Raw genomic sequence first — 22,624 nt, forward strand, 5'->3', positions numbered from 1 at the left:
CTTTTATGTTAGGTTTTTAGGCAAGAAAAAGGAAACAAGATTGATAAAAACCAGAATCTACTTCAACAGAATGTATAGAGCTTTGCTGCTCTTGAAGACAAAAGCACTAGCTGCCTGGGTGCAAGTAACAGTGAAACGTGTGGCAAGCAAATGGCCAGGCATTTCCATGCATGATGGTTTTCACTATTAATCTGCATCCTTCCTCAGAATGTTGATAAGATATTCTGCATCTTGTAAAGGAAATATGGTAACCTTTCAAGTATCAGAAATACATATTTGAATTATTAGGCTTGTTCTAATCATGAAGTACACTAGTCGTTTTTCCTGTTTTGCACAGAGTCATACAGAATGGTTGAGATTGGAAGGGAACTCTTGAGACCCACTAATACAACCCCCGCTGCTCAAGCAGCGTCAGCTAAAGCAGGTTGCCCTTGGCGATATCCGGTCAGGTTTTGAATATCTTCAAGCATGGAGACTCTACTATCTCTAAGGGAAATGTGTTTGACCAGCCTCACAGTACAACAGTGTTTTCCTGTTCAGATGAAATGCCATGGTTTTAGTTTTTGCCTATTGTGTTCTGTCTTGTCTCTGGGCACCACTGAGAAGAATCTCTCTCTGTCTTCTTCATTCCCACCCATCAGGTATTTATATAAATGAAGAAGATTCCCCTGAGTCTTCTTTTTCCAAGCTGAGCAGTCCCAGGTCTCTCAGCCTTTTGTCATGTGAGAGATGCTCCAATCCTTTCATCATCTTTGTGTTCGAAATGGGAAATGAAAGAGCTGGAATGCAATGAGAAAAAAAAATCAAGGCATAGTATTAATCAGATTGTTCTTATTTCTTATGTTTATCTTTGAAAGTCAGAACAGTTCAGACTTCAGCAACCTTTTTATTGTCCACTACATTAGTAATTGAAGTTAAAACAAACTAAGTCTATGCCTATGCTCAGGAATAGACCTGCCAGTTCCATTAGATATAAAACGTCCACAGATTTACAGTACTGTGAATGAGCACAGACAAGAAAATGGCAGGAGAAAATACCTATTTTGTTTCTATAATGCAGGTCTTCCAAATAAAATATCCTTTGGTATCACCACTCCAGAGGTAGCAGCTGCCTCAGCAGTTCCCGCTTCTGCAAGTATGAGAAGCACAACTATTGAGAGATGCTCTGTGACTGAGGCATCCTTAACAGGCCCTGTGCATCACCAGCAGGAAAACTAATTTCCAGTCCTTTGGAAAGCCCTAATCTAGCTTGATACACTCAGAGACTGTATGTTCAGATATGGAGACACCTGCGTGTTCTTTTTCTGTTTCTGAAGCCAAAAGAGCCTCCAAGAAAGCAGGTCCATTGCATAATATTTAGTAAACCAGTTACCTGAGCTCAGGCAATAAACTCACCTTGTCCTTCTGTATCATGTACGTTGTGCAAAGGACAGAGAATGTTACGCTACTGTTAATGAGTTTTAGCTTCAGTTGTACTGAGGGAGGCTGGAGGTCCTGTCCCTGCTGTCCAAGTGCAGTCATTGAGGCAGGGAGGACTGCTGAGTCATGGGCTATTAATGGACAAGGCTTTGTGCCCATCCTCTTCAGATTACCTCTATTACAGTCATCTATTCCTTTTCCATCAATATCAGTTGACCTTATGCAACTGAGACAGCCCCTACATTATTTAAGTTTTTAAATTATAGTAAAAAAACTTTCAAGTGCATTTCTGGTTCATGGAGCATGATTACCATCAGCTATCAAGGGCAAAGAGCCCCCACACTACAGCCATTCTCGTGCATTGGCAGTCACTGCCTCCTGTCCCAGCTGTATCACTGAGGGCTGCTTGTGGCACTGCTGTGGGTGGGTCTGAACTGAGTTAGTGGCTTCTGCTCTTCTGTTCTGAAGCTCAGGATGTAACAATCCATTATATAAACAATCCATTATATAAAACAGATCACATACATTCACTTTTTTACTCCATTTCTCATAGTGTGGGTATCATGATTGATTAAAAAAATTAGTGTCACGTTAAAGTTTTCTTTTTAGGAGCCTAGAAGCTAAAGTTTGTCCACCTATAGGTGTTAACACAAGTAATTTTGAGGTAGTGCAATACTTTCGTTACTCCAGGTTTTCTGTATTCGCTCCGTACATATTTCACCTGCAACGGTGCAGAGGCTATATTTCTGCTACATCTGTGAACTGAATCTGATTTCTGTTATGAATCTTGCTAGCCTGTTCATCTTGGCAGATTGATGTGTCATCTTTCCTTATTATAAATTTTTTTCATATTCCACCAAGGAACATCATATCTCATGAAAAGGCATTAACTTGAGATTAGATAACCTGTAAAAGCTTTCTAGAGGAAAATTAAAATTTTACTTCAAGTGATACTGTTTGCAAATAAGAGGAATGGAAGGCAGTACTAATACCTTCTTTCTATTCATATAGTTCAATAAGCTCTCTAGGGAAAGATCATAATACAATGCTGCAATGCTGATTGTGCAAACTGCATACAAGGCAGCATGACAGTCCCTTAGCAAACCGATATCCAGGATCAGAAATTTTTCATTACATCTAACCTAGGATTAACCATCTAACCTAGTCCGTAGTACTTCATCCAATGCAATGATGTATACACTGCTCCACAGCAGTTTCACTGGCACACCAATCACAGAATCATAGAATGGTTTGGGTTGGAAGGGACCTTAAAGATCATCTAGTTCTAGTGCCCCTGCCATGGACAGGGACACCTTCCACTAGACCAGGTTGCTCAAAGCCTCATCCAACCTGGCCTTGAACGCTGCAAGGGATGGGGCAGCCACAGCTTCTCTGGGCAACCTGTGCCAGTGTCTTGCCACCCTCATAGTGAAGAACATCTTTCCAATGTCTAATCTAAATCTCCCCTCTTCCAGTTAGTGCAGTGTTTGAAAGCTGGATTAATATTCAACAAAAAGGTGTGGCTATTTAAAATTTCAGGGGCTGTTTGGGCATGGCAGACAGGTCTGGTTTATGACTGTGACTTTGTCTAAATGGTTTACCTGGCTCCAAGACTTGCAGAGGTTTTTTATTAGCTACTTGGTTTCTTTTAGTTGAAATATTATGTGTTATTTGTATTCCCAAAAGTCTGAATAACCTTTTTTGAAAAAAGGGAAGTACAGAAACCATTGACAATCTCATTACATTTCTTAGGAAACAGTGAGAAAGCTGTAGACCAACCTGGAAGCAGCAAAAAGAGGTTGACTCTTTTAGCAGTTGAGCAAACATGCTCGTGTGTTTAACGAGAGTGGAGTTGCCATTAGAATAAGAAGAGTAGACAAAGAAAGAAAACCTGAGGACCAGTTTGTGTTCAGAATGTTCCAAAACAACCTTTCTGAGTAGCAAGGCAAAGAAAGACAAGTGTTTATCACAAAAGGTATAGAAAATCAGTTTCCTGGATTTTCATGAAGCTTCAACAGCACCGATACCACTGAAACATATATCGCAATGGTTTTTCAAGACTTTATTACAACTTTTCCAGCACTTCCAAAATTAAGGGTTTGTTTAGGGACATTCTCTGTTCCTCTGTGACAACAAAATGGAAAAAAAAATTCCTCTTGTTAGAGAGAAAAAAGGCAAGCAAATATTGGTCTTTCATAAAGTTGCAACCTTGTGTTACACTAAAGTGTCATTTTTTTAAATCTGTGAGAAACTGAAATAACGATTCATTCTTCTATCAGTGGCTACTGGTAAAAACTTCTGGAACACCATGTTTCGTACTTAGGCTCAATTTGTTTAGATCAGACCATCCCCTCAGATAAAGTAGCTTTATACAGTAGCATTTCAGGGAAGCCACTCTAAATAGGTACAGCAAAACAAGATTATGAAAGAAATTTCAGAGATCATGAAAGAAATTTCAGAGGGACTTCCACTAAAGTTGCAGATGACTGATGGTGCTATTATCCAGTCTTAACAGGGCTCTCGGTTTGATTAGTTTGAATCACTTAACAGGATAGACAGGAGTTCTAAAGTAAGAGTCACAGAAGCTATGTCTTTAACTTTGACAACACATATATTCCACATGCAAAAATCAGTAGTTGAACACAACACAGGGTTAAATTGGTCATTTTTAATCATTACATTTCCCACTTCTGATTTTTTGCAAGTTTCACAATGTTGTCCTTCTTCCTTTCACAATATTTCCTTCTTCCTTTAAAGAGGAAAGTCCTGGAGATCCTCTAGTGAACGAGCAAAAATAACAGCTATGAAAATAAAAGGAAATTGGTAGTCTTCCTGGCAATACCAGCCAAAAGATACAAGTAAAAACTCACCATATACAGTATATAATAGTTACTGCATTGTGAGGAACAGTTGGATTAGTGTTCCTTTTTTCTCCAGCATTTGAGATGGGATGTCCATGTTTCTTACTCAAAACTATGTGCCTCTTCTGCTTGTTGAGGGTCCGGTACCATCCTCATCCCTGTTGTGCTTTGATGCCTTTGAATACTCTGTCAAACAAAATTATTAGCATTAGTTGTATTATTTATCCTCCTGTTCTTTCCTAAAAAAAAAAAAAAAAAAAAAAAAATGCATATACAGTACAGAATTTCATTTGGTAGGGTTTTGAGGTCTTGGGACAAGAAAGAGAAGATGTGAGAGACTTGATTTCACTGATTGTTTACTCTGTTATTCTCTTACAAGTGTATGTGTTGCAAATTAGAGAAAGTTGGGGGAAAAAAACACTGATACCAATAACTTGTTGGAGACTGTAACATAGAGAACATAGAGGCTGAATTGTAGAAGACTAGGCAATTGATTCCCAAATATGGCTTCAAATATTAAAACCTTAACTCTGTTTTGCTAAAATAATATGGGCAGAGAGGTAGATAGATCAACAAATTTTAATACTGATTGGTGCCTTTTGTATGCCCTTTTATCTTGTGTATCACAGCAACAGAATTGCATTCCATGCTTCAGTGGCTGTAGCTGAATTAGAACATCACTTGTAGGAAAATATAAGGAACTAATCTGAAACACCACAGTTTTGAAATGCCCAGGGATGGAGGAGAATGCATCATGCTTATTTAAATTCTGTACAGTAGACTACATTTACAGTTTATCTGCTTAAACCTGTTTAAACAGTTAAAACTTGGAGGTAGGCTGAGGGAGTGAAAGAGCAAATAAAATGGTTATAAAACTTTCGTGGTAATCCGCAGTAGATACGCAAGTTTAATTACACTGTTTTTGTGATCTTACCTTTACTTACAACACTGCAGGCTCTCCATTTTGAGTAGCATGTGTGTCATCTTAGGTTGAGAAATAAGTTTTCTTATGAACTGAAATTAGTGTTAGTTATATGCTCTGTTTAATACATCTTTCATTAACTTTTCCAGTTACAACCAAAGAAATTACAAAGCCATGATATTATTTCAAAAGAAATGTAATTTTCAGTTGGCTTGACAAGAAGTCCAGTAGCTATATATTACAATATATTATCAATGGCTCACTAATGACAGTAGGATATATCTGGAGGGAAATCTATTTTTATATATTGTGTTTTCCTATGCGAAAAGAAAAGGAGAGTAGCAGCATAAAGCACCCAGTGCAAACCTGCCTGTGTCACTGGTAGTGAATGCTACTTCATTCTCTAAATGGAAGCATAATCCTGTATAAAGTTTTATTTCAGAGTACAGCAGTTTAAAAAAAACCCCAAAACCCAAACCTACACCTGTTGTCCTCAGAGCATACTTGTACTTCACTTATTCAGTGATGTCTGTCTGACTGATTTGCATGTTTTTATAGCTACTAGCAAAGCAGCACCAGCATCGCAGTGGAAGCACAAGCTGGATTCTACCACAGCTTACTCACTAACAGGATTATTATCTATTTTAAAAAAGCAGGGTCGAAGTTTTCCCTTAGTTATGCCTCTGTAACTCCAGCAAGCATAATAGTTTGCAAAGGGATTTAATTTGGAGCCAGAAGAATGGCTGTCACAGGAACTGTGTGTCATACTAACTGTAGAATCTTTATAACTGAGTACCCCAGGGAAATAACCTTGCATGATTATTAGGCTCTTGGCTGAGTCAACAAGACTGTCAGGCAAAAAAAATCTTAAGGCAAGCTTTGTGAAGCACTTCATCCCTTGAAAAGATTTTTATCTTACCTCCACTGTCTGTCCAACTGCTCTTTTGTATTGACTGACAGTCAATACAACAAGTTTTAGAATAAAATTCCATGATTTCTAGTTTTACAAACTTTTCATTATAAGACACGGAACTGTGGCAATACCAGTTTCCTCTCTTTTAAAAGCGTGATGTAGAGTCTTCTAAGTTAGTATATCAGGTGCAAAAGTTTCAATATTGACAGCCTTGAAACCAGCTCTTCTATTGTCTGCAGAACACATTATTTATTACTATCCATTCTCAAGAGTTCCTACTGCCATATTTTCCATAGCTGAGTCCATGGCAGTGCAAAAGTCCTCCTTTTTACCCATTTTTTTCCCAGTTCCCAAGGTGAGAAATAAACACGATGGCCCGGACTCTCTGTCTATTCTGTTGTTTGTGCCTCAAACAATATCCTTAGTGCTGATAGCCTCCTGTAATAGCTGGTTTTTTCTGTGGCATTGTTTTTTAATGTGCACTGGTCTGTATTCTGTTGACATAGTAGTAGTTCTTTTATTATCCTTATTTGATGTACAAATGAGATAGATAGTCTTTACATCATGATTTCTGCATGTATATGTAGTTCTTCTGTACTCAGTCTTATGCTATGCTATCCCTTGGAAGATCCCAAAATTATGAAACAGATGAGGAAACAGAATAACCTTCATTCTCCCCTCCCAGTACTGTTTATATTTTGAATAACAATTAACAGAACCAGTAAGGCATTATATAAATGCCATAGACAAAGTTGTTACTGCTGTTGATACACCTTCTGAAAGAGATACCAACACATGGTTAAAGTATGCCTCCTAAAATCCTTTTTAAGCTCAGAGATGAGTAAGTTACATTTGTGTCAGAAAGGTATTTTGATTTGTCTTCCTTAGTTTTTGGAACTTCTTTTTTTACCCCCTACAAAACTGTGCTTCTCTGAGGTTAAATATCCTCATCGTATTTTTACTTTTCTGTACAAAGGAATCTGGCCAGTCTTTGATAACCTGACTCAATAATCATAAAAAGATAAGTCCATCACAAATGTATAATAAAGAGATAGCAGTGAATTATTAACTTGTGTGGTTATAGACAGTAAAATTTTACAGTCATGATGCTAATTTTACCCTGGTTACTGAATCGTATGTGTACAGCTATAACTGTAAATCTTTTAAACAATTAAAAAAATACTTAATGAGCAGTTTGATATAATACTGTTGAAAGAAGTTAAGCTGACCTCAGTGTAACACCGACCTTAACACTTCCCCACCTTTATTAACAAAACCTGCCCTCAATTCCTGACAATGACAGATGCAGGCAGAGGAGTGGAAAGGCAGACTTCAGAAAAGCTTTAGTCAAAAAACCCCAAACAATTAAACCTGTTAATAAGGTGAGCCCATCAGGAATGAGCCTTACTTGTCTGCATATGCCTTTGGGAAACCTGGCATAACAGTCCTGAGCAGCTCTCTTCCCATGGCTTTTAGTTTTAAAGCCAAAATATTACAGATCTAAAGAAAGCAAAGCTATTATTTAAATGAATATGGAAATAAATTGTAACATATCTTCATAAGGCAAAGAAGTTTAATTTGTCACGACATCAGGGAATCAGAAAAGCTCATTTATATTTTTCCTAGAAAATTCTAGGGGAACTTGATTTTTATGAAAAGCAGAAGCAAATATGTTGGTCCGCTACAGACATTTTTAAGAAGTGCAACTGGCAATTAGGTATTTAGGAATATCTTGAATAACAAAAAAATTCCTGCATAGAAAAAAGAGAGAATAAATAATTGTCTTTACAAAAATAACAGGCTTCACCTAAGACTGTATTTTAGTGCTTTGTTTTTGTGGTTCTTTTTGCAGGTGTTGCTGCTTTGGATTCCAGTGTTTCTGGGAAGATTGGTTTGCGAGCACTCATATATTATTTCTGCACTACAATCATTGCTGTAATACTAGGTATTCTGTGATACTGTAACTTTTTCAATCCTCATTTAAATCTTCAGCATTGCCTAACTGCAATTATGCAGTACTATGACATTACTAATTACCCAAGACAGGATGAGGAGAAGAGACAGGAATCATACCAAACATCTTGTCATGCTTATAGCCAGGTATAGGGAGAAGTTAGTGCCACTGTTCGCACTTGGGCTGTATTCATATCCAGTATGAAGGCACAGGCAATTCTGCCATACATTTCAGCTCAAGGAAGATTAGGAGTTGTCTGTGTAGGTAAACAGTGACCGCCGTGGGAAAGCTGAATGAACATCAAAGGCCAGCCTTAACTACAAAGTGATTTCCTCAATATCAAAATGATAGATGGTCTGTGATTCTCAGATTCAAGAATGCGTAATATATCTCATCTGAAAGAACAACAGAAAATACTGCTTCCCTTGTCATCTCATTTCCTTCGTAAAAGGTTTTTGTCACCTCTTTCACTGTCAGGCTCCACTCATACTTCTCTGAAGTCCACATCTCATCTTGCAGGAAGTTCATTCTCTACAAGCAACCTTGAAATCTTCCATGTTTGCTTAAGCAAACATTTCAGCCTGCCTTCCTAAATAAGAAATAAAATTAGACCCTCCTCTGTCACCTGTCATATAGTTTGTGCCTTATCTTCATATTTTGTTGGGCCTGAGTGGATACCATGCCCAGATATCACCCACTAAAAAGAAACATGTATTTATTTGAAGGACAAAATGTACGTTGTATGTGGCCTACTTGTAAGGCAAAGCAATATTTAACAATAGAAGAATAATCATATGTAGACACGAGGCCAGATGATTAATTTCTAGAGGTTGCATTATTGAGCATTATAGATCACTGTGGTTGTACCATTTAGGCTGTCTCATCTGTCTGGGAATTTTCTCTGAATATGTAGTGAGGAAAATTAATAAAGACTAACATTAATATGTATCTAACTTTGAAATTGGCCCTACCCTAAGAAACCCCTCAGAAAGGGGTTAAGCCAGATAATCTCCAGAGGTCCCTGCTATTCTAAGTTATTCTATGGTACTCTGATATTACTTGTTTCACTGTGCAGAGTCACACAGGTTCAGTTCTGCTTTTATTCACAGCTGTCATTAGAAAGCCTTGTTCCTGGCTGGCTGAAGGGTCCTCCAAATGCCTCTTTCCCCTACACTGAGATTTAATAGTTCCATTTGCTTTAGGTTTGTTTGGCTTTGGGGGAGGGAAAGTAAAATAACATACATTTGGAAAGGCCTAGTATTTCATTTAATAGTAAAAGTGCCTAAAATGAAGTCACTAAAGTAAATGGAGAAATTGTCACTGATTTCAGTATTCACAAGGTTAAACCTAGTGTTTCTTGCCTGTAATTTTTTATTTCAGTCTGTTTCTGAAGCCAGTTCTTTTACATAACTTTATTGCTAATGAACTTTACCAAAGCATCTGTTGTACATTGGGATCACAGGACAACACATTTGTATTCATATCTGAAAGCTGTTAACAAGAAGAACTGCATAAGGGAGAAGGTAAATGGCAGTTTGAAATACCGCCATGCAGAAGTTGCAGACTGCTTCAGCTGAAGCACAGCTGAAGTAATTTACTTTCTTAGTAAGCCGTAGTGATTTAGTAACATACATGCAAAAACAAAGCTACAGTACCCATGTCCAGTGTCGAGGCTACAAGTAGCTCCTGTGTTGGAACCTACTGTAGATTTCCCTTTTCTGATCATGCCTGCATCCAGGGAAAGCATTTAGTGTGTTTAGCTCATGAAGTATTTAGCTGTGCAGGATACACTGCGTATGAGGCATGGTTCACCACTGCTTCTGCTTGCACTGTGAGCTTTTCTTCTGGTTCTCCTTCTGCAGGGATTGTCTTAGTTGTGGCCATTAAACCTGGAATGCCTCAAAAAGCAAATGAGATCGACAGAGTGGGCAGTACCCCAGAAGTCAGTACTGTCGATGCCATGCTGGATCTGATCAGGTGAGGTTTTCTTTTTTTAGTTTCCATACCCTTGTTGCAGAAGTCCCAACAATACAACTAAAGTTGTGATGTGTAATAAAAATGCTTTCTAATGTTGTTTGGATGAATACAGAATAACTTGCATTTCAACAGGCTAGACATTTTGGAGCATATTCAGATCAGTTGGTTATCAAAAATGGTCTTTACACCATAGACTTTGGTTAACAAACCAATGACAACAAAAATATCGTCCTTTGCAGAAATTGATATGCAAGATTTACCTATTATGAGGAAAATATCCAGAAAGGATTGAATGATTGGTGGGTTACTGACTGGCATCTTCTGTGTCATCCAGCGTAGACAACCACCTGAAATTGCAGTACTCTCTTTCTGCTCCTCAAAGCAAGACGGAGAGTAACAGATGCAGTATTCAAAGGTTTCTTGGGGTTGTACATTCGACAAATTTGCTGCATCACCAGTATCTGTGGCAATCTTATGATGAGTCTTTTCCCATTTGCATCCTGGAACATTGTAGATACTTGAAGTGGTTAGAAGAAGGAAACCCCTATAAAAGTCTGCAGAAAACTTGAGCAGGTTTTCAGAACTAACATATTTGAATTTAAAAATTAAAAAAAAAAAAGCAAAAAAGGCTTGCATTTCCAGAATTGGCTAAGTAGTTCCCTCAAAAATGTTTTTGTGGATGATTTTTTTTCTCCAGCTGCAATTGGTTACTGGTCTGTGTCACTGTTCCTGCCCACTCTTTTCTTTTTGTAGAATTTTTACTTAATTTATCTGTCCCCTCCTGCCTGTGCGTTACCAGAATGTCAGCTCCTTGAATAGCTCACCTTATGCCTCATGGTCACTTGCCCACGAACGAATGAGGGGAACTGTGCAATCAGCTGCATTATAAACCTAATTGGTCCATTAATGGTAACTTCCACGCGAACATTTCCACACATATTCACAAGGGCTCATGTAGTTCCATGCACAAAATTCCTGCATTAAAAAGCGGTGTGAATTGTAATTCAGAGTAGTTTGAGGTTTTGCTACAGTTTGTAGGAGTTTGAAATACGAAATTCTATTTCAAAGGAATTAATACTTACTTTTCCTATTTATTTATATTCGTCAGATCAGATCCAAATCTGGATAGTCTTGCAATATAAAGGAAAATCGCAGGCCTTTACAAAGTAACCTTGCCTTGATGAGTATTTGCTTTAAAAACTTGAAAAATGAAGGCAGGAGTTTGTGAAAGATCTGGAAGGAAGATAAAGACTTCTGTTTCAATATATAAACTGCCTTTTTCCACATTGGACTGATTATTCAGTAAATACCTAATTAATTCTTTTTTCTGCAATCATTTGAATCTGAAATTGGCAGTTGGAAAGAAGACACGCAACTGGGTTGCACTGCTTCTGACCTAATTTCCTAATTTTTCAGTGTGCAAAAAATAGTTCTTAACCCTGGAATAATACATGGGAATCCTCCATCAGCCAAGATTAATTTCTGAATTCAAAACTGCAATAGAGCTCACCAAATACTCATTCTTCCAGCACAGCATTTATAAAAGTTACTATTTATTTTCTGCCTCTGTTTGACAAATCCCGTAAAAATGGTGTGTCCTGTATTCCTCATGGAAATGATGGAGATGATGCAGCAGGGTAAAAAAAAACAAACCAGTAGGTTTAGTAGTTCACCAACATGAATGTTTAACATTGAAAGATGAGCTCAAAAATTCAATAGTAGGAAAACAGTCAACAAATCACTGGGAGTCCTGAACTTCCTGGACTTCATATCTCATGATGCTAAATACACAGTATTTTGGACAAAGGAACACAATCTGATCTGTTTTTCAAACAGCAGATTTTATCATTTTGTTTATGTAAGCAATGTATTCTTAGCATACTATAATGTTGAAATGCCTCTACTTTTTTAACAGGAATATGTTCCCAGAAAACCTTGTCCAGGCCTGTTTTCAACAGGTAAGTTTGAACATTCCTTTTTGCTGTTGTAGTTTTCATTGTTAACTACAAGTTATTCTTTTATGTCCCCCAAAACTATGTAGGTAACAATTATTTCTGAGAAGTCCAGGAGTATTTTAATCTCCCATAAAAAGACCCTTTTTTGGGGCATCTTTGTTTCATTTCTATTATGACAAACACTTCGTTACCAACTATTAAGTCCTTGATCATCCCTTGCAAAAAGACAGTGTTTAGGAGCTGGGTGTAAAAACCGAGCAGTGTATTAGACAAGATTTTTCCTTTTGGAACAGGCAGAGTTAGAAGAACCATGTCATGAGAGTCTGTTTCCATGTTCTTAAAAACCCTCAGTGTCTGAGGAAGTCTGAATAACAGTCCTCACCCCATTGTGTCTCACATCTAATATCCATTGCCAGACCTGGTGATCCATCTTAAGGAAGAGGCAGCCAATCGGTAGTCTATTTGAGGCATCTTTCAGGAAAAGTGTGATTTGCAAGATGAAAGAGGAAGCTGCTGCCTATATATAGGTTATCAGACTTCCGATTCAGTCATCTTCATCTGTAAATATATGAACTGTTTTTTGCAATGTTCTCTGCTTCCCTTTTTTACTTTCCCCAGCAGCTGCCTACCAGTTTAGTTGAGGTTTATAAGTGAGATAGTTAACCTTTCCCAGGAAATTATGTCAACTGTCCGGCTGTGCACAACACTGAATATATTTCCAGTTTATAAAACTTTTTCGTGTAGTTTTTCTCATGTTAATTACTGTCACTCAACACTAAGGGGACAGACAGGTTCTTTTAGGGATTCATGGCAGAATGATGATGACACTAAATTGTAGTTACAATTGAAGCTTTATTTTCCAAACAGGATATGATTAGTGTAATACAGAATTTATAATCAGATGGCATGGGATTTCTATAAGCATAATCAGTGTAGTACAGTTTTATAATAGCACCACTTAGCTTATGGTTTCTTATCACCTGGACTCTCTGCAGATTAGGTCAAATCTCAATACATTGGTTGCTGTATCAACATAACAATCACAATCTAGCCTCATATAAAAGAGTACGAGTCAGTCACTCAATCTTCAGAGGAAGCAGACGATGGTGGATGTGCCCCTGGCCACTGGCAGGTCCCGATCTCACCGTCCAGAAGCAGCTCTGGTCCAAGTTCCCCCTTAACTGCTTGGTTTTACAGACAGTGCTCTATGTCCTGTTGCACTTCCCTGTTCTGTAGCAGGGTCACCACCTGGCCAGGTGCCTGAGCCTTCAAGGCCAATAAGGAGGGGAGTAGTTAGCCTGGCGTCCAGTAATCTTGAGGCTGGTCTGCTTAGTGCATACGACCTTCAGGGGAAAGGGGACTAAGAGATGACCAGCTCAGCTACAGAGAATGGCTCTTCGCCTTAGGTAATGGCATTAGTTATGCTAATCATATTACTAGGGTCTGGCTGTATCAGGTGCATCTGCTCTGCAGACCTCTCCTGGTGTGGCTGTCAGCAATTCTCTCCAGACTGTCCCACCAAAAAGTCCCCTTGCCATTGTCAGGAGCTGTATGTATCTCACCCCCCACAAGACTGCATCAGGTCTGTAGGGCACCTTAGAGCCTGGGAAACAGAATTCATAGCATATTATCTATGAATCACTTGTTTGATGTACAGCTTCTGAAGTACAGAATCGTGATGGTTCACACAAATCGGGAATTAATGTCTTTGTCTGTGTGTGCTACCTTCAAGTTAGACTGGTTCATTTTTCCCTTATTTTTACTGGGCAATGGCTATGCCATTGTCCATTCTTCAGTTTCCTCATGTTTCTAAATAAATACTTCCTTTTTTTTTTTTGAAAACTTTTCCAGTATAAAACTAAACGTGAAAAAGTTGAAGCTACAGCTGGTGTGGATAAAAACAGCTCCGCATTGACACAACAACCTGTTACAACTGCTACGACAACAGAGGCTTCAAAGGTGAGACCTTTGTTGTTGTATTCCTTCATAATATATGAAGTAGGGACAAAGAACACAATAAATTTGGTTTAGTTCATGTGGCTAGTGATTGAGAAAAGGAAGGAAATGCTACATAAATTTTAGCAAGGGCTCACAACTTAGTAAGTAAATACAAGAGGTGATTATGAGGATCTTCAAGTAGGGTTTAAGAACACCAAAGGACTCCACTGTAATTAAGCAGTCCAAAGATAATAGATGGTGTGAGCAAATAATACATTCATATACTCCATTTAATGTATATGCTAATGAATTGCCAATTTGCTGAGAAATTAAACACAACAGTCAATGTGGAAAGGCTAGATGTATATTCTTATCACCTGGACTCTCTGCAGATTAGGTCAAATCTCAATACATTGGTTGCTGTATCAACATAACAATCACAATCTAGCCTCATATAAAAGAGTATGAGTCAGTCACTCAATCTTCAGAGGAAGCAGACGATGGTGGATGTGCTCCAACATGAGATGTTGGAGCATAACTGTAAGCACTGCAGAAAGAAAGGAATGAAAAATCATAATACATTTTTTTTAACAGAAAGCAAAACAATGGAAGGCATTTGTTAAATAATAGTTTGTTACTCTGCCAAAAAAAAAAAAAAATATTGACAGAAGGGAAGAAGAGGTTTAACAAGCCTCTGATTAGAGGTGTGGAAAGCTTATGGGTCTTGATTGTTTTTAAAGCCTAGATTTACACCAGAGGAGAGAGAGAAAGGAATTCAATAGATTATGAACACAGAACTATGAACCAAATCAATATGCATTTTATTATGTTCCTTCCAAACTTCATCTCTTAGTAATGAGAGCATGCAAACATGGGCTATATGAAAAGACATGAATTAAATCCTGAGGCAGGATGTAGTGATGAATTGCACCATTTCCTTCATATGTTCATACTGCACAAACACAGAGGAGTGTGTGAATACCTACCTATTTAGTAGGATTTTTATGTTACGTGCATCCAATTCTGCTATAAACTATGTAGTTTCACTGATTTCAGCTGAACAATAGATTTTAAACTTCAGTCAAAATTGGATACCATTGTCTCGGTTCTTACGCAATGGACTGTTCATCTTAAATCCAGACACAAAACCTCCAGTTCTTCAGAAATAACCAAAAGGATTCTACGTCAAGCTGTGTTTTGTTCTCCACAGTAGGGACTAAGTCTTGAGTATATTGAAGACATGACTGTGGATACCTAGACGTTGCCGGTATATAGGAAGGGCACATAAATTAAGGAATGCTATATCTCCTGCTAGGGTGTGGTCAGATCCTCACATAACTTTAAAATACAAAGCTTTCAAAGCCAATTTATTCTACCTTCATTCCTGAACATGCCCATTTGGCTCTGCCAGAAAGGGAATAGTGTGGCTGGGGAAGAGCTCCATGTCTTTTCCAGGGAAGATCTAAATGTGGTTTAATTTTAGAACTCTTTAAATTCAGTATTTTCAGCTAGTAACCTTTTTCTCTTTAATCTAATTTGTAGAACAAAACCCAAGAATACAAACTCGTAGGCATGTATTCCAACGGCATCAATGTGCTCGGGTTGATTGTATTTTGTCTTGTTTTTGGAATGGTTATTGGAAAAATGGGAGAGAAAGGACAAGTGCTGGTGGATTTTTTCAATGCACTGAATGAAGCTACAATGAGAATAGTTGAGATAATTATGTGGTAAGTCCAAAGACATACTGGCATTTTCTAACAACTTCTTTGAATGGGTTTTGTCATTGAAGAGGTAGGAGCAGACTAATACTTGCATGTTTGCTTTTGTATAGTGTTTTACAACAAATATCTTTAAAAGAAAGGCTGGTAAAAAGTTTCCTTTCTACAGAATTTGATCCTTTTTTGGGGACAGGGCTTTCACTTACTATATGCTAAAGACACAGTTCTATTGGTACATCAGGAATCTGAGTTTTTCAGATATTTTTGCCAGAGGTTTATATCAAACCAGTACAACGGCATTAGTGATTTGAGGACTGTAGAAGCATTGCACTCACATGCATTTCTCAGTCTTGAACACTATTCTCTGATAGCCATTATGTTCACAGGATAGCTGTCCTTGGAGCTAAGTTCCTTAGAAATACAAATTAATATACAAGCCACAGCACAGAGCAAAATCCAAAATGATATGCAAAATACAACCTATCATCATTTACTTTCTGCTAATGGGTTTTGTGAGACAACATTCTCACAATATTCTCTCGTAATATTCTTAGGAAAAAGAATTAAAAAATGTAGCAACTCATTTGATAGTGTTCGGTTGGACTTCCCAGCTATTCACAGAGCTTTTGTCCATGCAGATCACAATTACAAGATCAGGACTATAAGCACACACAGTCCTTTTGAGAGCTTGATCCTATATGTGTAGCGCCTTGTGCCATTTATTACAATACTCTGCTTATACCCAGATGTTTCACACAAACAGTTACTTTCCTGTAAATCTAGCCCTTCCATGGATTTTTCTTCCATCCCAGCACACTGAGGTGCCTGTAACACAGTAAAACTGTACAGAGTTTAGTTGCACACTCCTTGCTGCCTTTAAAGAAAAGTAAATTAGTTTCTTCAACTTAAAGTCCTGTGCTAGGCAGCTGTTTCAGTGCCCATCTGAATTACAGCCCTGTGAAATAGGCTGCCTCACTCTGCAGCAAATTACCACTAACACCTGAGAGTTAGCAAGACCTGGTGCTACAAATACAGGATCCTACCCATAAGCTGACCTGTTCATGGTCTTGCATGTGCCTGAAGCTGTGACTACAGAATCCCTGTGTTTCTACAGATGTAGGAGGTGTTGTCTTGAATAAGGTGAAGTTTGGTGCTGGCAGTATGAAGAATTAATTCTGCTTTCACTAAGTTCAGGGCTCAGAAATAACTAGGAGGCCCTGCTTTGCACAGGGTCAAGGTACTATTTTATTTGTGAGACAGCACACATACATTTTATAAATTCCTATTTTAAAATAGATACATTTTATATATTCACAGATTTATAATTAATTTATACTACTCAAAGCTCTGAAGTGGCAACTTGTCTCTGTGACAGGTGCTTTGTGGTACCAAAAGCAGTGGAGCTGATGCTAGCATAAGTCCTGATTTTTGCCTTGAATTTTCAGTAGGCAGTAGCCCATGTAGCTATTGATGTCTGTAAGGCATGGACTTATGTAAATTGACTAGGGGATAGGGACCCTTCCATCAAGCAACACACTGATGACTGTACTATCCCAGCATACTAAAATCACTCTTATTCTGCGTAGGTGACACACATATAGCCCCCTTTGCTGCAAGGCAGCTGCTGTAAGCACAGGAGGCCTTTCCATCTGTGTGTGATTGCAGAATACACAAATACTGGTCTCAGCCCTACAAGCTTTGACCACAGAGTAAGCTTATGGTTATGCATAAACATTTGCTGTGGTAGGGCAAAGCCCACACTTCTGTGTATTCTGTGACACTAGCTCATACAGTACTTGTTCGACGATGCATAGGGTTACATTTACTCTGATTTTCTGATCTTTTTTTCAGGACATCTACTGAAGTCTTGCTGCAAGTGAATAAAGTCAGTTGTACAATAGAATATAAAAAAATCTTTAGGTGCGTAATAGAATAAAAAAGAAATCTTCCATCTGTTGTAAAAAGTTACACTGCAGGAGAAATTATTCCTTGGTGAGCACACAGTATTTCTGAGAATGCATTTTTAATTACTTTATTTTTTGCTTTCTAGGTATATGCCAATTGGTATCATGTTTTTAGTTGCTGGGAAGATAATAGAAGTTCGGGACTGGGAAATCTTTCGTAAACTGGGTCTTTATATGGCTACAGTACTAAGTGGGTATGTCATTTCTTAAGGATGAAATTTTATGTGTGCAGTTTTTAGAGCTTGATTACAACTCAATTATCCACAACACGCAGTTTCTTCTAGGTCAGACAGAAATTCTTGTCAGTGAAAATTATGTGAGGATGTTCTGAATGCACGTTTTGCTGAATGCATGTTTTGTTTTAAAGTCACTGCTTTGCATTCTTGGGCAGAAAAAAAAAAGAAAAGAAGAAGCAAAGGCAGTTCTTGTACTCATTGTTTCATTGTTTCATCTTCTTAGTTGGTCCTGTATTTTTGAGATGAGTAGAGGAGTAATGCTTCTGGTAGATACCAGAAGTTGGAAAAGGGTGAGGTTGTGAATTATGGCTATTGGGGGTTACCAGCCTATTGAAAATACACAAATATCTGGATTAACTTGGGAACCTCCACGGGACGTGTGGGCTCAAGGTGTATTAGCATAGACCCAGCTCCACTGCCCAATACAAATGCATAGTAGGTACAGTGCATAATAAATGATGCCAAAGAGGAAACCGATCCCACCTCAGTGCAGAGGAGGTAGCTAACATGAAGAGAAACCCTGGACGTTGCACTGTTTATTAGGCAAAGCTAGCTGGTGAAGCTGCAGAAGCAGCAATTCCTGTCTGAATAACTTAGCCAAGCATCAAAACATTTTTTCTGTTCTTTTTCTAGAACCTTGGCTGTGTAGAACAGTCTGAGGTAGAGGACAGTGTACGACGTGGAGTCTTGCAGATGTGGAGCCTTAGAAGGCACACCTTAGCTGCTCGAAGTGATATAGGTTGTGATTCTGTGATCATTATGTATCTCTGAAGACTATCCTACAAAGAACCCTTTTGATAGATAAATGGGTATTACAGTCCCAATAAGTTAAATGCATTTAAAGTTAAATGCATTTAAAGTTAAATGCATTTAAAGTTAAATGCATTTCTGTTTCCAATTCAGTGAAGCATAACTTCTGGGCAGCCTTGGTTCATTGCCTTAGCATCCACTCCTATAATTCCTTCAGTATACTAAGGATTTATTCATGTTTTATCTAGAGGGTAGATCCAAAGTTGCTCAAGAGCTTCCTTCCCCCCACTGTGTGCACATGCATGCTATTCTTCAAACATCATTCAAATGCTTTCTGACAACCAAGCAGAGTGAAGGGTAATGTATTAGTCTTAAAAGCAAACTTCTCTATGATCAGGAAGGTTCTCTTTTTTATTTTTCTGTATTAATCTTTGCCTCATAATCACATTGATTTCAAAGTCGTTGTTTTGTTTTATACATAAGCCAGTATGTTTGGACTAGCTTTTCAAAAACGATTTGAGATAAAATGACTTTCTAAGTAAAAATTACAGCTCCAAAAGTAGCACTGAATCATGACCTTTTCAAAATGTTAAAAAAAATGAGTGCAGGTAATGTTTGTCTAATGCATAAAGCAGTTTTTTGAGTTTTCATTATATATTTGAAAAGAAATGAATTTTTTAAAGAATGTAAAAGTTTATGTTTACCAAGAGACCGTAAAACAAGAGACTAATATTTTCTATATAAAATATAAATGAGACCATGACCACAAGTTAGGTACAACTCATTTATAGAATGACAGTGTATCACCTCTGCAGGTTTTCTGTTACTGGCTCCAGTTAATTTAGAGGAGGGGTGTGTTGGATGACTTCAATTAGAGATCAGATAGCAAGTTTTACAGTTTTAGATCTGATAGCAAGTTTTATGACTGCTTACCTATTAATAGTAGCTATTTGTACTGTGACAGGGTGTATCATCTTCCTAAAGATGTGTGCGAAGACACGGTGCCTTCTCCAGAGTACTTTGCAGAGAAAACTACCACCACATATAGTCTCCCATTTAGCTGTTAACTATGGGCTTGACAGGCACAACAATTTTAGTAGGTTCCCAGGTGCCATCAAAAAGATTGTATACTGTAAGGGTGCCTACTTTTACATCCTTGGAGAGGAAAAAGTCTGCGTTCCCCCAAACTCCCTTGCACATGCCATAGTTTTGCCTAATGGGTACTGTGGTAGATCTCTGCAGCATTTCTGTCTCCTGTGGGATGGCCTACGGCGGGTGATGCTCAAGGTGTTGTGGAAAAGGGCTAAACAGCAGAACATTATCTGCAAAACTGACTATCAGGCAGAGCATGTTGTAATAACATCACAGGGACAAAGATGACAAGGTACACTCAAGGCTATAGGCTGCAGAGGAAAGGTGCTTCTACATTTTCCAGCCTGCAAGAATACCCTTTTTCTCACCTCTTGGCAAACAGAAGTGCTCTTTCTTTCTTTTTGTTTCCTAAACACTGTTCCCACCATCCACTAAAAGATGTTCCCACCATCTTTTTGGTTTTCATCCTTGTTTGCTTGACCTTGTCTGTTTGCAGTGTGTTCTGTTCATCAGTGTCTTCTGTAGCTGTCTTTCACCCTCCCTTTAAGCTTCATCCTGAGAATTACAGGTTATCTTAAACATATTTGTGTATTCCCTATCAAGAAAAATGTGTGAGAGCTTGAGGGCTGGTGTGTCTTATCGTCCTCTTCCTTTCCTTTAGCTTCCCTCTCCAGCTCATCTTCTACCCTACCTTCTTCCAACCTTTATTATTCATGACTTTTCACATTCTCAGCCCTACCGGCTCTCACCAACCACTGTCTGCAACACATCTCATTCTTTATGTCTTATGCAGGTCACCATGAGACTTCCCCCAATGCCTCTGCCCCAGTTGGCCACTAAATATCTTCAGCCTCCCACTTTTAATGGTTGCAATGTCAGGATGAGGACATGTTAGCAGCCACAGAGGAGGAAAATCGAAGTAGGAGTGTCCTGGGTTCAGCTATAGCAGTCATTTTTCTCCTGCTTAGTAGCTGGTGCAGTGCTGTGTTTTCGACTTTAGCCTGAGAACAATGCTGATAACACACTGATGTTTTAGTTGTTGCTAAGTAATGCTTACCCCGATCAAGGACTTTTCAGTCTCATGCTCTGCCGGTGGGGGGGGGGCACAAGAAGGCAGGAGGAAGCAGAGACAGGACACCTGACCCAAACTAGCCAAAGGGGTATTCCATACCACAGCACGTCATGCCCAGCATATAAACTGGGGGGAGTTACCCAGAAGCAACCCATCGTTGCTTGGAGATGGGCTGGGTATTGTTCAGTGGGTGGTGAGCAATTGTATTGTGCATCACTTGTATTTATTGTTTTCTTTTGCTTTTCCCCTTTTAGTTTTATATTCTCTCCCCTTGTTATTTCCCTTACCATTATTATTATTGGTGGTAGCAGTAATGGTTTTGTATGGTACCTTAGTTACTGCACTGTTCTTATCTCAGCCCATGGGATTTATATTCTTTTGATTCTCCTCGTCATCCCTCTGGGAGCGGGGGGGGGAAGAAGAGGGGAAGCGAGCAAGTGGCTGTGTGGTTCTGAGTTACCAGCTTAAACCACAGCAATGAGGCATAATACAAGTGTCAGAGGACTCATAGTCTGAGGTGGAATTAAAAAAAAGAATCTCTCTTGCCTGTGCCTTTGTCTCTTCTGAAAGCAGCAAGGCAGCTGCATCTCTGAATGTATAAGGAATGCCATTTTGGGATTCTAAGGAAGAAGATTCTTCCTATCTTGCAGCTGAACCCTAATAGAATTTTTCTTTTCAGCTGCTGATTATGATTTTTGGTATAAAAATTTTTGCTGCTTGCTGTGAGTTGCATTTCATGCATGAAAATAAATAATAATTCAAATTTGTTTCACGAAAATCAGTAGTAGCAAACCAGATACGCACAAATACTTTATTTTGGACAATTTCGTGCTGCCACTAACAAAGTGCAGATCTAAATTTTTCAAAATAGCCGTTAGGAAGTCAGTATGCTTCTAGATGTAGACATACTTGAAATGTTTACTCTCATCAACATTCTCTCAAGACACCCAGCAAGACCCATACCACTTTATATATTTTTCCATATGTTCTGCACAATTCAGTTTGTTCTCAGGCACCACTGTATAAATTCTTAGGTTTCTTTCTAAAGTTCTTTGCAAATTTTTATCAATACATGTTGCATGCTGTTATTTACATTCCAGTAAATAAATCATTTGTTCACATACAGAATGAAAATTTTAATGCCTGTGGCTTTAAAGAAGATTTTTTTCCAAGGAAACAAAGAGTTAGGTTTTGTGAGTGGGTTTTGGTGCTCTTGTAGACTTCTATACTGTGGCTACTGCTCTCTTAATTACCTATTTTTGATAGAACAAATGGTACCATGATTTATCGCTGTCTCTATCAGGTGCTTTGAAATCATAAAACACTATTACAACATAGTAATGTTCACAAGAACATCTTGTGAGGACAGAATAAAAAATCATAAGCTCATACATGACATCAGTTCTGGGCTTTAATTTTCCAGGCTATGACGATTTCTTTTCAGAAGCAGCTGAGGTTGCTATAATTGCTTGTGACTTTCAAACATTGCAAATATTTCACAGATCTTTCACATATATTTCATATCAAATATGCTCACAGCAGTCTGTTTAATGCCCACAAAATTCTGCACTAATAAGCATTCAGGATTAACGCACAACGTTCAAAATCAGTGCACAAGTTCAAGGATGAATTTGCCTCTAAGACCCACCCAAATATCCAGGCAAATACATCTGAGCAGCCAAAGTCAAGAGGACAGTTTGATCTTTTGCATGCCAACATACTTAATTTTAAAAATTAATAGTTGCAAAAAACAGTATTTCAGCAACTTACAACATGAAAGATGGTGAGACTACATATATCTCAATTGTACAGTCTGAAATACCTCACTACATTTTAATTGTAAACTTAAGCTT

General features: G+C 38.2%; 1 protein-coding gene across 2 annotated transcripts in view; it reads left to right on the top strand.

Moving 5' to 3' along the window:
• The window catches only part of SLC1A1 (solute carrier family 1 member 1), a 45,961-nt gene that overhangs the window by 15,921 nt on the left and 7,416 nt on the right, over positions 1-22,624 (top strand). Inside the window, exons 3-8 of one of the 2 annotated variants that reach the window (XM_030470007.1) lie at positions 7,968-8,060; positions 9,932-10,046; positions 11,962-12,004; positions 13,853-13,960; positions 15,482-15,666; positions 17,708-17,815. In XM_030470007.1, the coding sequence (XP_030325867.1) occupies positions 7,968-8,060; positions 9,932-10,046; positions 11,962-12,004; positions 13,853-13,960; positions 15,482-15,666; positions 17,708-17,815 (652 nt within the window). The remainder of the gene's footprint in view (positions 1-7,967; positions 8,061-9,931; positions 10,047-11,961; positions 12,005-13,852; positions 13,961-15,481; positions 15,667-17,707; positions 17,816-22,624) is intronic. The other variant, XM_030470008.1, reaches the window with a different exon arrangement.

The sequence above is a fragment of the Strigops habroptila genome, chromosome Z (genome assembly GCF_004027225.2).
Source record: "Strigops habroptila isolate Jane chromosome Z, bStrHab1.2.pri, whole genome shotgun sequence".
Classification (NCBI taxonomy): Eukaryota; Metazoa; Chordata; class Aves; order Psittaciformes; family Psittacidae; genus Strigops; species Strigops habroptila.